This window comes from Nicotiana tabacum, chromosome 4, assembly GCF_000715075.1.
Source record: "Nicotiana tabacum cultivar K326 chromosome 4, ASM71507v2, whole genome shotgun sequence".
Classification (NCBI taxonomy): domain Eukaryota; kingdom Viridiplantae; phylum Streptophyta; class Magnoliopsida; order Solanales; family Solanaceae; genus Nicotiana; species Nicotiana tabacum.
The window spans coordinates 3,048,843-3,063,611 of NC_134083.1; the positions used below are offsets into that span (position 1 = coordinate 3,048,843).

Consider the following 14,769-nt stretch of genomic DNA (forward strand, 5'->3'; position numbering starts at 1 on the left):
AATTCACAATGACAAAAATTTATATAAAAGAAGAGTTATTTTAAAGATTTTAGGAAAAAATTAATAATCTATTCTCGGTAAAAATTGGTCCCCTTGAAATCGGGGGCCTAAGGCGCATGCCTTACTTGCTTGGCCTTTCAGCTGGCCCTGAACCACCTCGGGGGCGGATCTAGCCTTGTATCAATGGGTTTACCGTTAACGTAAACCCGATATTTTTTGCTCAAACTTTGTATATGTATAAAAAAAAATCGATTAAGAGGGTGTTTGAATTGGCTTTTAAACTGGTCAAATCAACTTTTAAGCTATTCTTAGTGTTTGACAAAGTTATAAAAAGAGTTTAAAATAAGTTTAAAACAACTTAAAACAAGCCAAAAGCAATAAGCTGTGCAAACCCAACTTTTTGCTTTTTGGTTTAAAACCTATTTGTGCTGAAGAACCATTTTTTAAAGCCAATCAAAACGGGCTCTAAATATACTTTTTCCATTTCAATTTATGTCTTACTTTCCTTTTTAGTTGTATCAAAAATAATATTGCGTCTATATTTAGTAATTATTTAACTCCAACTTTCCACATATCATATTTAAGACGATAAGACTCGAATGATATTTTGATACATTATAGACATCTTTAATTTAAGACTATAAGATTTTAAAATCATCTTTACTTTCTTAAACTTTGTATACATCAAACTAGGGTGTTAATAAAAATTCGAAAAACCAAATCAAACTGAAAACCGAACCAAACCGATTAAAAAAAACGATACTTTTTAGGTTTGGTTTGGTTTTGGTTTTAAATTTTAAAAATTGATCAAATTTGATTTGGTTTTGGTTTTGATTTTAATCAAAAAATAACTAGAAAACCCGAACCAAACTCACTATAAAAGTAGCTATTTAAATTTATTATTACACCTATATATATGTATATTTTTATATAAAGTATCTAAAATTTTATGGGACATATTAGTCATTTGTATTTTTAGTCTAGTTCTTTACTATTATAATAATCTAATTCTTTGCCTTCAAGTTTGATTGGTAATTTTCTTTTGCTAAGTACAAGATTTTTTTTCATGTTAAAAATAATAGATTTTTAATTGATTACTTAAATCATTCATCAATATTTGAGTCATTATCATCAATATATCTTGATAAATGATAGATTTCTCAAAGAGCAGTTGGTTTGATAGCGTTACGTTGAAAATGTAGTCGCTAGAATATGTGTTTGGTAGTGTATCTCTCATATTTAAGAAAAATACGATAAATAACCGAAAAAAACGAAACCGACAAAAACCGAATCGATAGAAACCGACTTAATTGGTTTGGTTTAGTTCCAATATTTGAAAAACCGACTTAGTTGGTTTGATTTTTTTAGGGGAAAAACCGACATAAACCGAACCATGAACTCCCCTGCATCAAACTAATACACATAAATTAAAATGAAGAAAATATTAAATATTTAACTATAAAATTAAATATTACTATTGTATGGAACTTTAAACTCGCCCTATGCCAGGCCCCTCCACATCCCCCTCACCCTACCCCCAACCCCCTACTTCCAAGTTGAGATCATATATAGCCCAAAGTGGAACAGAAAAGAAGAGAATAAAACACAAACAGTTCTCTCTTCTCTTTTTTTTCTCTCTTATTATCTCTCTCTCTTCCTCAGGCGTGTCATCCTCATTATGCTCTGCTCTCTCTTACTGTGAAAACATCATCAAACTCAACTCCATTTAGATAACTCTTGTCTCCTTTTTTCCCCTTCCCATTTTCCCTTACACTCATTTCTCTGTACTGTTAAACATGTGTTTTAATCATCAAATAGCATGGATTCTGAGCATTCTGTCATGATTTTTCGTGCCCCTTATCTCCATTGAACTCTCTGTTTTCCATCAGCTTTTGACTCTCCCAAAACAGACAATAAAGACATTCCTTTCATCATTTTTCACCCCACTCCTTAATATCCCCCCTCTGCTCTGTTTTTACCCCTGTTTTTTCTGCTCTGTTTTACCTCTATAAAAATAGGAATGGATAGATATAACTACCAAAGAGAGAGGGATATTTCACATACTTCAAATCCTTCATTTTCTTCTACGCTACTTGATGCAATTTACCGTTCAATTGATCAAGGAGAAGAGGAACAATTTGTACTATACAAAGAAACAATGCGCAAGAAGCAGAGCAACAACAACAACATGGAAAATTTCCAAAAGGTTTGTATGATTGAGAAATGGATGGAGCATAAAGTCAGTGAAAAAGTTGCCGTTCGAAGAAAATCAGCAGCAGATTTTGAGAGAAAATCAAGGAATTTGATGAACTCAAGTTCGAGTTCTTCAGATTCAAGTTGTGGGGGAGTTTTTTCTTCTAATTCAGAAGCTGAATCTGTTTATAATAATGGAGTGAAATATTCCTCTGGTTCTTCTTGTTATGGTCTAAATAGACCTAAACCTATTCGAACTTCCATTTCAACTACCCAATCTTCTAAAAATCTCAATTTGGAAAGAGATTTTGTTCCAAAAATGAAAAATGAAGGTGGGTTTGTTAAAACAAAGTCAAAAGCTTTGAAGATTTACGGAGATTTAAAGAAAGTTAAACAGCCAATTTCTCCTGGGGGTCGTTTAGCTAGTTTTTTGAACTCCATTTTCACTACGGGAAATACAAAGAAACCTAAAGTTTCTTCTAGTTCAGCTAATACATCAACTTGTTCTTCAGCTTCTTCATTTTCAAGATCATGTTTAAGTAAAAATACTCCAAAATCTAGCAATAGTGGAGTTAAAAGATCAGTTAGATTTGTAGATGAAGGTTGTCAGCCCAATTTGGAAAGTGTGAAAAACATTAGGAAAACTATAAATGAAGAAATGAAATTTCATGCAATGGAGAAAAATCGAAGAGTGGAGGAAGCAGCTAAGGAATTGTTGAAAAATTATCAGAAGAAAGTGGAGAGGGAATTTGATATGAGGAAAAATTCAGAAATCAAGCAAATGGAAGTTTTTGAAGATGAAGATTACGAAGATGATGACGTGGCAAGTTGTGCTAGTTCTGATTTATTTGAGCTTGATAATCTTTCTTCTATTGGAATAGATAGGTATAGTGAAGAATTACCGGTTTATGAAACTACTAATCTTGGTACTAATCGAGCCATTGCTAATGGTTTGATTTTGTAATTCCTCAATAAATTTAAAAATAAATAAATTTGTTAGTAGTGTATTATTGTTACTAATGTAATTTATGTATTGGTTTGAACGGGAGTTTATTTTACGAGAAATGAAATGAAATTTCTCTTCCAATTTAATTTTATTATCTACCTTTCTTCTAGGAATATTTCCCTATCTATTTTTATTTTGTTCCTATACTTGTTCACACTTGTTTACCAATTTTGCTTTATTGCTTGTGTAGATGATAATGGCCATGAAACAAAATAAGGCTAAATACATATTCGGTCCCTTAAACTTGTCCGGATTTTCTAATTAGGCACATAAATTAAGCATTTTATCTAGTCATGAACATCTAAAATCAAGTCAAGTTGTGTCTAGTAGTATCACGCTAATTGTAAGATAAATTCAAGTTATTACATATAAATGTCCATAATAAGTCGACTGGTTACTTCAAAATAAAGCAATAATTTGTTATAATATCAGTGTATATTAATTAAATCTAAAAAGAAAAAAAAAAAGGATTCTTGAGAGATCATGTTCACACGAGGAGAAGAAGAGGTAAAAGCAATTCAAGCAAAGGCAGATCCTCTTCACTCATAAAAGAGAGAGTTTAGGCTTCTTTTTTTTCCAATTACATTGGCTTTTTTCTTGTTTTTTTGTGGGTCCTTTTTTGCTTCAAGATGGCGCTAGCATAAATATTCTCTTTGAATTATGAAGTCAAAAAGCTACTCCTACTATAGCTTCTTTATCAACTATATTCACTGCTAGTAAATGCCACTTCTACAATTTGATGCATTTATTATTTCCAAATTTCTACTACTACATGCAGTCATAACAATTTCTTTTCCAAATTTCAATTATTGAAATAATTATGCATAGTCAAAATGCTGAATTTTTGGTTATTGCTCCTACTACCTATGGTTCATTATTTGGCCTTTTGAAAAATTAATTTTATTTTAAAATATCTGATGTTTTAAAAAGCAAGAATACTTTTTTCAACTTTAATTTCAGATGCTCTAAATGCTAATTAAGTTAAAAGTTGAGAATTACATAAAAGATAGTTTAGACAAATTTTGTCACAATGAAAGTTTTTTAATGCCTTTCTTAAGAGGTGTATAGCAATTTTAAAATCAACAAATATATTACAACGATAATTAATAAAGTAGAGTAAAATGGGATGACGAAAATGATGATTGGAGGAAGAAAAAGATAGGGATTGTCCATGGTCTCCAAAAGATTAGGACAAAAAATCTAAGGTCAGATTTTTGTTGGGCGGGGAGCTAGTCATCCTTTACCCATTTTTACTTCGATATTTGTATTAAGTTTCGATTAAATTTATATTCGCATCAAAATATTTTATATTAGAGTAAAGCGATTTTTAGCATATGTGATTCCGTACTCGAGAATAGAACCCCCAAACTTTTAATTAAGAATCAAAGAATACTTATCACTGTATCACAATTCTTATCGGTTATTTATATATACTTGCTTACTACTATCACCTATAGGGACGAAGTTGGAGTGCTGAGAGCGGATTCGACCGAACTCAATAAATTTGGTTCGAATCATATATTTACTTTATTATTATTAATTTAAAATTAAATAACTTAAAAAGATTAAAATATCAAATTCATAAACTTAGAAATAATGGATAGTAGCTTAGGTTTGTTATTCCAAAAAATTTAATAACTACTGACAGTACTTCTCTGTTATGTACACAAAGGTCAAAGAAAGGGGTCTTCATTTTCAAAGGGCATATGCACTTACAAGAAAAGTTAATTAGTACTACCTTTGGAACTGTTTTTCTTCTCACCCCAATATGCCAACAATATAGAATTCTGTTCCTACTGGAACCAGAATGATATGATGACCTCCAGTGGCTCAAGAAATTATATGAATTTTATGGTATAGAACTTATTATTAGTGCGTGGCTGTCCACAGATATAGAAGAAGAAAAAGGGGGTCATTTTTTGCTCATTAATAATAGGTTTAGGTCCCTCATTTTGGAATCCTAGGTTGCTAAAAAACAAAGTCTAATTTTACCACCTTCCGTTCATTTGAAATGTCATTTAAATCATTTATTAAAAAAAAAAGTAGGGTACACAAAATATTTCATATTCACATAGCATTCACAGAAAAGTCGCACCTAAAGAGTATTATGTAGAGCCCGTTTGAGCATAAGAATTTTTTTTTTTTATTTTAATTTTTTTTAAATCAATGTTTGACGATGAATTTTGAAATTTTTAGAAAATTTTAAAAACTCTAAAAAACTGTTTTTTAAAATTTTCACTCAGATCACTCGCAAAAATTCAAAAACAACATAAAATTATATTCATGTCCCATCACAACTCTAATTTTCAAATACCATTTTCACTTGAAATTTTTTTCCCACTTTTTTTAGAATTTTACAATTCTTATGTCCAAACGCCCACGTAGACATCCTACCCTAATGCAAGGATAAATCAAGTTTGTTTGGCTAAAACGATAATTAAGATGGAATGAAATTAAGTATTATATATAATACAACAATAATTTTCAACGATGGCACATTCATATATAAATCCACTGCTAATTTACAAAATAAAAATTTTCTTTTCATGCTTTTACTAATTTGTTTTAGGTTTAGTTCATTTATTGGTTTCCGCGTACTGGTTCTTTAATTTATTTATTTCTCCTTTACGACCAAATGTACAATTTCTACAGCTAAAAGTATGCCTTATGAGCTGTGGTACGTACTGAGCATGACAACTTGAAATTCGTTAAGATACAGCGAAAATATGTAAATAGAAAATTAAGAAACTTAATACACGTGATGACCACGATCAAAAGGTCAATTAAAGTAAGTAAATATAAGAATTATGTTGTGATTACTGCAAAAGATATGTGAAATCTAAAGAAAAGGAATGCTCAGATATACCCTACAATGGAAGTTAAAAATGAAACGGGAGATTAGAGAGGACCACAAAATCATAACAGTTTGATATGCTAATTAAGCTATAGTATTTTATGCTTAACTTACACATTACTATAATAATATAATCTTAAAGTGAACAAAGCTTGAACTATAGGAAAAGAAAAGCCTATATCCTACTCCTATGTTCTAAAGTTGTTATAGGCTTTGAATTGCCTATGCACGAGAAATAAATTTTTTCTTAATTATGACCCATTTCTGTTAGTTCACAACCAAAGTTGGATGGAGCTAGTTCTTAACGTACCGTGTATAATATTAAAAATAATTTAAAATTAGGCTCACAACAATAAATCTAAAAGAGAATACTCATTAGCTAATGGCTCATTTAAGCCCTAGCTAGTATTGATGCTAAAACTTAAAGCAAAGATGTTAAAAATTAGTAATACTCTATAACACTTTTTCATATAAATTCAATACGTACACGACACTTTTGTAATTGGTCATGCACGCCTATAAAGATGTAGGCCTGTTGCATGTGAGTTCCCTAGTCCCATTACACATAAAAAATGGCAGTACAATCGCCGATGCATAAAGTATCACGTGTTTATGCAAGATGCGGGAAAAGACCGTACCTCAAGAGGTGTAATGCAGACAGTCTATCATAATACAAGTATTAATGGATGCTTTCACGACTCGAACCCGTGACTTATAGGTTACACGAAGACAATTTTAATATTGCTCACAAGGCTCACATTTCACGTTACATTTAAAAACTAAGAGTTTACGACAAGGATTGTGTACAATATCATATACTTAAATTTTGTATATATTGTTCAAAGGCCTGATAGTATAAATCTTTTACTCTGTCAGGATAGTACTATTAAATTTTAATCCAGATACTAAACATAATTTTGTTTTATTTTTTTCAGTTTGTTGTTAAGTGATGTATTGAGTTATTCATTAACCGAGGAATTTTAGTGGGGAACCAACATTATAATCATGAGAGGAAAAGGAAATTCCCTACTAAAGTCAAAAGTTGCTAAAACAACATTAGCTGAAATTCTACTTAGTTTGGATTCATCGTTTAGTTAGCAATTTAATTCGTAAAGCCTAGTATATAGTTAATGGCCATCGCGATAAGATGATAAACTTGCTTTATATATATGGTTGGTGAGGTGGGGAAGTAGTTAACTACTTAACTTCAATCATGAGATGAAATTAATAGGAGCCTAGACTTGAGACCACCCTGCGTTGACTATTTTTTAAGTTTCAAACCTATAACTAATCATCAAGCTAATCTTCTCCATAACATAAAGTTTGACGCACTTAATTACTGGAGTACTTTGTTCTTGTTAATCAGTATTACTCTTTATGCAGCATATGCATTTATCAAAACCTCAACTGGAAAATACTGTTGCAGTCTTATGATATGGTACTAATAATATTTTCTATAACTGGTTATTACAAAAAAAAAATATTTATGTTTCATATTGTAATAGGTTATTTGCTTTTAAGGTTACTATTCCCAGTTATTATAGATGCTTAACAATAGTTATCTTTTAAATGACCTAATAAAATTGATTATATGTACTAACTGTGTAAAAATTATTCACGCAATCAGGAACTTATAAGATAATTATAAATAAATCTCTATAAAAGTATAGTTAGTGACCAGGTAAAAATGGTAGTTGATCATATGTTATCGGGGTAAACTATACTAAGAGTACAAATAATTCTTATATTTTTGGTGTACAAAACCTAAATCAGACCCGATAATTTAAAGTTTTTTTTTACCTTCCTAGTGTATCGAACTTTCTCTTTCTCTATATATATATTCATTCAAATTAATAAGAAGCAAGCTAGCCACATAAGGCTGGAATACGCAGCCCCCATCAGCAATTAAATGACCTGTTTCTAATTCAAACTGAGTGGTTACAATCAGACTGTTTTTGTGTATATATCTTTTGGGATCCAACTAGCTTCTTCTTTGATAATGTATAATATATAGAATTTCTTTTCATTATGTTGGGCAAAGCTCGGCTGGGCTTGTTACATACCAACCATGCACATGTCACTGGCACCTACAGTATTTTGCCTTAGCTTGTAAATGAAATCGTTATATTTGTGGCTGCTGTTACTAAATTGATCAAGTGTAGGACCAATTGATTCAAGTACCTCAAAGAATGACACATAAAACTTAGAAATATACTCGTTATGGAGTAGTTATTACTAGTAGACTTTGAAAATGAAAAATCAATTAAAAATGGGGCCAAGATTTCAAGCTTATGTATTCTTGTTCTTAAAACGACTACTTTAAATATTAATAACTGAGTTCTAAATTTAATATTTTGTATATGTTTAATAAATTTTTAACAGAAATACATTGTTTGAATAAAAGCTACTGAATTAAGTTGAATCCGTAGCCGGGCTTCTAGCTCCGCCCTAGAATCAATGGCTTCTTCATAAAAGAGTTGCTATATAAGAAGGGTGCAAGAAGGGTCATTGAGAAGGTACCTACTTAGACAAAAATGATTCTTTTGTAAGGCAGTGTTTCCTCAAGGGCTTTTTGAATCTTAACTTGTTAACGTCTGCTAGTTTATAAATATTTTTCCATTCTCCTCCTGGCTCCTTGTACTCTTTTCTCGTATTTTTAAATAATACGTGTTCGACGGAACTCAATAATTTTTGCTCGAGCAATTTATTTGTGTAAGAAATTTAGTAATATATGTACACTTTAAATTTAGAATTACTCTGTTGTTAGTATTTGAAGTGATTGTTCAAATATCTAGAATTCATAAAATTAAAATCCTCCCATTATCTCTGCTAATTAAGTCTATTTTCTGGTATGGCACTGCCTTGTCGTGGAGGCTAGGGCTGCATTTTCGACTGTTTAATTAGCACTCTTTCACGTATTAACCACAATTAATATGCCCGACGATAAAATATCTAAATTTATTTTGATTAAATCAAAAAGGCTGAAATGATTTTTATCTCACCTAACGATATATGGATGAATATGCGCAGCTTAAAGTTTTTATGTGTTTAAATAACATTTGTAAAACGCTAGATGAGTTTGTCATTTGTATGTATTTTAATTGGTTGATTTTATCTGAAAGTAAACCTGATAACTGAAATCCTAACAATCTTGGTTCACAAATTTCTTGGTTAATAGTACTATACAAGTATATATGATGACACGTAAAGGCAAAAGTCATGTAGAGTACGTATATACGGAGTAAATTTTCTGATAATATATAGTAGTAATCTGGCTTTTAAATTTTCAAATAGGACTTGACGCAAACAAGAGAATTTGCATCTCCTTGTAGAAACGAAACTGCTAATTGCACCAAAATAAATTGATCAACTTCCCTAAAAAGGGTTGATATTATTATACTTGAAAAGAAAATTAATCAATAAATTAAATTTGCAGTTTTTATAAATATTCAATATAATAAACATATATATAGATAATATAAACGAGTTTCAACGCCTCCCCTACCTCCCGACTTTCCTATCTGCTCTCTCCTTCTTCAACCAACAATGGAGGTGGCAAATAGGTGGTTAGTTAGGTTAAAATGAGTCAAATTATTAAATAAGTCATGTCCAACTTGTCCGAAATTTGTTTGGATCGATCAAGATAAGATGAATTTAATAAAAATAGGTCAAATATCGGGTCAAAATTCAACCCGTTCAAGATGACACGATCTCTCTCTTAAGTTAAGGTACTTATTATAAATTATTAGTTTAAGTTTTCTCAAATTTACTTAATCCCCGATGTCCCAATTTGATTTCGTATATATCTCTGAGTTGGCCTTCATTTCTCTCCATTTGATTCCTCTATGTAGACCCATTTTTTATCCAATATTTTAATGAATCATTTTTATTTCAACCCGTTACATCAAATCAACTAATGGATTGTAAAATCTAAAGTATTTAGACTTAGACGGTGAGTTAATTTTGGTACCTCTAACCAATGCCTACAGAAAGATCGGAAAAAAGGAAAGAAAGAATAATATAATGAAAAAAAAGATAAAATACATAATTGTTCGGTCAGTTAAAATTAATTGTATTCGCTAAAAAAAAGTATTTTTTCCATCCCAATTTATGTGATGGTGTTCGAAATTCGATAGTTAAACGGATTTTTTTTACGGAAAATTTTTCATACATCTTTTAAATATCTTAATTGTGACTTATAGTAATTTTATGTAGTTTTCAAATATGTAAATTTTATTTCAAAAAACTTAAAGATTCTATGTCTACACGATTAAAATTAATATATTTGAATATCGAAAGGCAAAAAGTAGTACATAAATTAGGGAGTAAAAAATAAGTATATTAATGATAAATAACATACATATACAAGGAGGGCCAAGAATATATATTTGTGAAGTGAGAATAAATATGAGGAATTTTCATAAATCACTATAGTTTAGAGTCTAATAACTATAATTTTCTTAATTACCATTCATAGCTACTATTCAATTGTTACTAATTTGTATCAGTTGTATTCAAATGCGCAACGAATACAACATGTGTCAACTGCATGTATTCGTTCGTGCAACGAATACAAAATGTATCAATTATAACTAAGGTGAAATACAAGTATCAATTGTATATAGGGGTGTATACAAAGAATACAATATGTATCAACTGTATTTGTTCGCGCAATAAATACAACTAAGGCGAAATACGAAAACACAAGAAAATAATTTTTTGAGAGTCAAACTCAAGACTTCCGCTGACTAAGCGGGCGTTCCAACCAACTAAGCTACGAGAGTTTATTGCTTTTTTGTTTCAGTTCAAAATAATTATTTTTTTAATTTATGAGTTTGATATAAAATTCAAATATAGTTACGAATGATAAATTTACTGAACGTATAACTAACGGATAATAAATAGAGTATAAATGTTTTATTTGTAGCGTAATTTTCTGAAGAAATATTGTGAGAAGGATAAGGTGGGCCCACGGGGAGGGGTTTTTGTCCCACAGTTGATCTGGCAAATCTCAATTGAAACAAAAAAATATTTGGGAAATGACTTTTGGGTGCACGTGATGGGCTGGCCTGCATTTACAGAGCCTTTTGTCGCGCATGCACACGTGCGTTCCCTCCTTATTTACTGTCACTGGTGCGTACGTGGGTCCCATCTTCTTTTTTAAATCAAAAAGATTAATTTTCTATAATATATTATTATTATTATTGATATCTTATGTTATATTTTACAGTAATTGATATTATGGGAAGAGACTTACAAAACAAAAAAAATATTTAGTAGGCATTTGGATATAAGAATTGTAAAATTCGAAAAAATGGTAAAAAAATTTTTTGGTGAAAATAATATTTGAAATTTAGAGTTGTGTTTGGACATAAATTTCAGTTTGGATTGTTTTTGAATTTTTGTGAGTGATTTGAGTGAAGATTTTGAAAAACAGCTTTTTGGAGTTTTTTAAATTTTCGAAAATTTTTAAAATATATTTTAAGAGAAAATTAGAAATTTTATGAACAAACGCTGATTTCGAAAAAAAATAAAATTCTTTTGGAAAAAACTTTCATCAAATTTTATGTCCAAACGGGCTTTTACTATAATGGATCATAAAAACCGATCCCGATATAAAATTTTAAACGAAAACAAAAAATTACAAAAATATATAATTTTATCCTAAATTAATGTGAGAAATTCACTTAAAGTGGTAAAGTGGACAATTTAACGTGTACGAGTCACACGTGTGTGCAGTGAGGACAGGTGGTAAGATGGGCCTGGGCTTGGGCCGGGAAAAAGTTGATTACAGTAAAAGAAAGAAAAGCAAATAAAGAGCTCCATATAATATATATATATAGTGAGTAGATATTTTTTAGGATAGAAAGAAGAAGAGACACAAGGCAAATTGCAGCTTTGGTTAAAGTTAAAGAGAAGAGGAAGAAGAGGAATAAAGAGAAAGTGAAACAGTAGAAAATTTTCAAAGTGGAATAAAATTCGTTTGTTTGGCGATCCCAATGAATGAATAAAGAGAAGTGGAAGCAGCTTTTTGTGTTGTTTGGCTTTTCTTGGGAAAGAGTTAGGGAGGAGAATGACATTTTTTCCTTTGAAATTTTAAATTTCAGTTTTACACTGAAATATAAAGAGTTATATTACATATTCCCTTGGTAATCACTTAATAATAGCATTAATTATAAAAAAATATTTGACTACATTATCTTTATTTCTTTTTTAAATGAGTTTAAGTAATATGTATTATCGGGATAAAAAACTATTTATACTAACAGGTCACCCAAAAATATACACTACTAGAAGATTACCAAACACCGCACAAGAATACCGACCGGAATCGGTCGGTAACTTGATAATTATTTAAAAAATTATTTTTGTTTTGAAAAAAAAATAATTGACACTGGACGGAAAAAAATAAATTAATATTTCCGATTGATATTGGTCGGTATTTTTAAAATTTTTTAGTTAAACTTTTTTTTGATAGATAATATGCGAGTCTGACCAGATCAAAAATTCAAAACCGAATTTATTGCTACCGAAACGTTATTTTCATGACAAAGTCTTGTTGGTTTTTCCTATTTTTCGTTTTCTTTGGGTTGGGTTTTTTTTTTTTTGGGGGGGGGGGGGGGGGGAGGAACCCAAGAAGCCTTCACAATCAGTCATGCTGTCGGACGACCCTAGTCGCTTTTACGTAGACTCTCTATTTGCATTAGGAAATTCATTAAATATGTATCCCAATTGAGCAAAATGGAGCAAATTCGGTTGAGGCCCGGGAGATGAGGAAAAGAAGAGAGAAGAAAAGGGAAGGTTCTGATGAGACTCAAGTCCCCCTACCGGAGCTCCCTTCCACACCGCGCTGCTTGTCAATCATATCGGAAAGTCGTTGGGTCGGCGGAGACCTTTTTCGGCAAAGAATTATACCACAAAGTCCCAACTAGGTACTACCACTTATATGAGTCTTCTTTGCTAGTAGAATTCACCCCACGAGAAGAAAGAATAGTGGGATGCTCACGCTCTCGTTGGATGTGACAGTCAGTTACGGTGGGTAAACTAACAAAGGGAAGAATTTGATTTAATCACAGAATAATTAATTGTGAGCTAGTAACTAAAACGAGTTATGAAATTATTAACAAATTAGGAATAAATAAATTTCAAATTCTGACTCCGCTCAACAAAAGTAGATGTTAGGAGTGTGACCAAAAATTTGGCGTGAAAGGAAATCATGTAGTCAAAGACGTATGAATGCATGCATGGATTTCAGCAGTGTTGAATGCAGATATTGAAGTGTTATATTCAGTTAGGTGATGATGGCAACTATGATAATTGACAAAACAAATTAATTCAATTTTACACAAACAAATCTTCTGTGGTGCAATTTCCATTGTCTCCTTGTCTACTGTTACTAGTCTCTCCAGTCGCAGTCTAAATATTGTCTACTGTTTCTATTTGAGAAGGCAACCACAGTTTCGCAATAACAATCACACGTTGATTTTAAGAAGTTGACTAGAGAGATGCATTTAATTCATTATTAAGCTGACTGACGGGATCTTTATACAAATAGTTAGTCTATTTATTACCTTTCCGTTCATTTTTACTTGTCATATTTTAAATATACATTTTCACTTTTATACGTCACTTTTAGCATATCAAGAAAAGAGAAGACAATTTCTTTTTTCCTGTTATACCATAATATTAATTACTCATTTCAAATCATCTTCTCAAATCCATTAAAAATATGCATCAATTGATATGGATATAATAGTAAATTATATACTTCATTTATTATTTCTTAAAGGGTGTGCAAAGTTGTTGGAAATTAAACCAAGATTAATTATTATTCCTAAGTTGTCTAGGATTTGGTATTTACTAGGTTACTTAATTCATGTTTAGTTAGGTTTTATTTACCAAGTTCATATTGGAATAGGTTTTGTTAGTCTAGTCAAATTTGATTTGTAGTATTATAAATAGGGGTGCTACTACATACTTTCTATTGTAAGGAGATAACTATGATGTAGAGATATTCAAGAGTTTATGAGTAGTGAAAAATCATCCTACCACGTTCTCTCCCTAGTTTAATAAATTTCTTCTATATAATCTTTGTTTAATTTTTTGCTTGTGCCTAAATTATTCTTGGGGTATTTCAATCCTTCAAATTGGTATCAGAGTTTGTGTGAGATTCTGTCAGAGCCTGTGTGAGATCCAACAAAAAAAATATGGATACTCTATTACCTAATTGTCCCGTTTTTATGTTTGATGGCAAAAGTAATTTCGAAACTTGGTATCAACAGATGAAGAATTATTTTAAGGCTATTGGATTATAGTCCACCATTGATGAATGATTTGAGAAATCCCGAAAAGTACAACGTTGATTGGTGATATAGCTACGAAAGTGGATAAGAAGAGACATTTAGATTATAAGGCACGCTACTATCTCGCTATCAGGTTGAATTGTATGTATCAAAAAATTATTTGCATGCAAGGTCATCAAGAGTCCATAGTGGACAAGTAAAAGTGAACAAATGGAGTATTTCTTTTATTAATCATATACTGAGATTACATATAAATTATGCATATATTATACTTCCACCGGCTATTTTTAATTTAAGCGATTTGGGCGGGCGGCTCTATCTGGATTAATTCTTATCTCTTGTATTGGTTTTGAATTTTTTTTATCTCATTTCTTTCCATACTCCAAAATACTTAAATTTTACAATGCTAATAT

The 14,769-nt window shown here is 30.7% G+C and overlaps 1 protein-coding gene across 1 annotated transcript; it reads left to right on the forward strand.

The window, feature by feature from the left end:
- The first annotated feature begins 1,599 nt into the window (after positions 1 to 1,599).
- On the forward strand, positions 1,600 to 3,198 carry LOC107782796 (protein BIG GRAIN 1-like A). Its single transcript, XM_016603732.2, has one exon. It carries the CDS (start codon positions 2,021 to 2,023, stop codon positions 3,155 to 3,157), a length of 1,137 nt encoding a protein of 378 aa, XP_016459218.2. The 5' UTR covers positions 1,600 to 2,020; the 3' UTR covers positions 3,158 to 3,198.
- The last annotated feature ends 11,571 nt before the right edge of the window (positions 3,199 to 14,769 follow it).

What these genes read in the sequence shown, in the direction of transcription:
- LOC107782796 (XM_016603732.2), top strand. Translation starts at nt 2,021, where the DNA reads ATGGATAGATATAACTACCAAAGAGAGAGGGATATTTCACATACTTCA.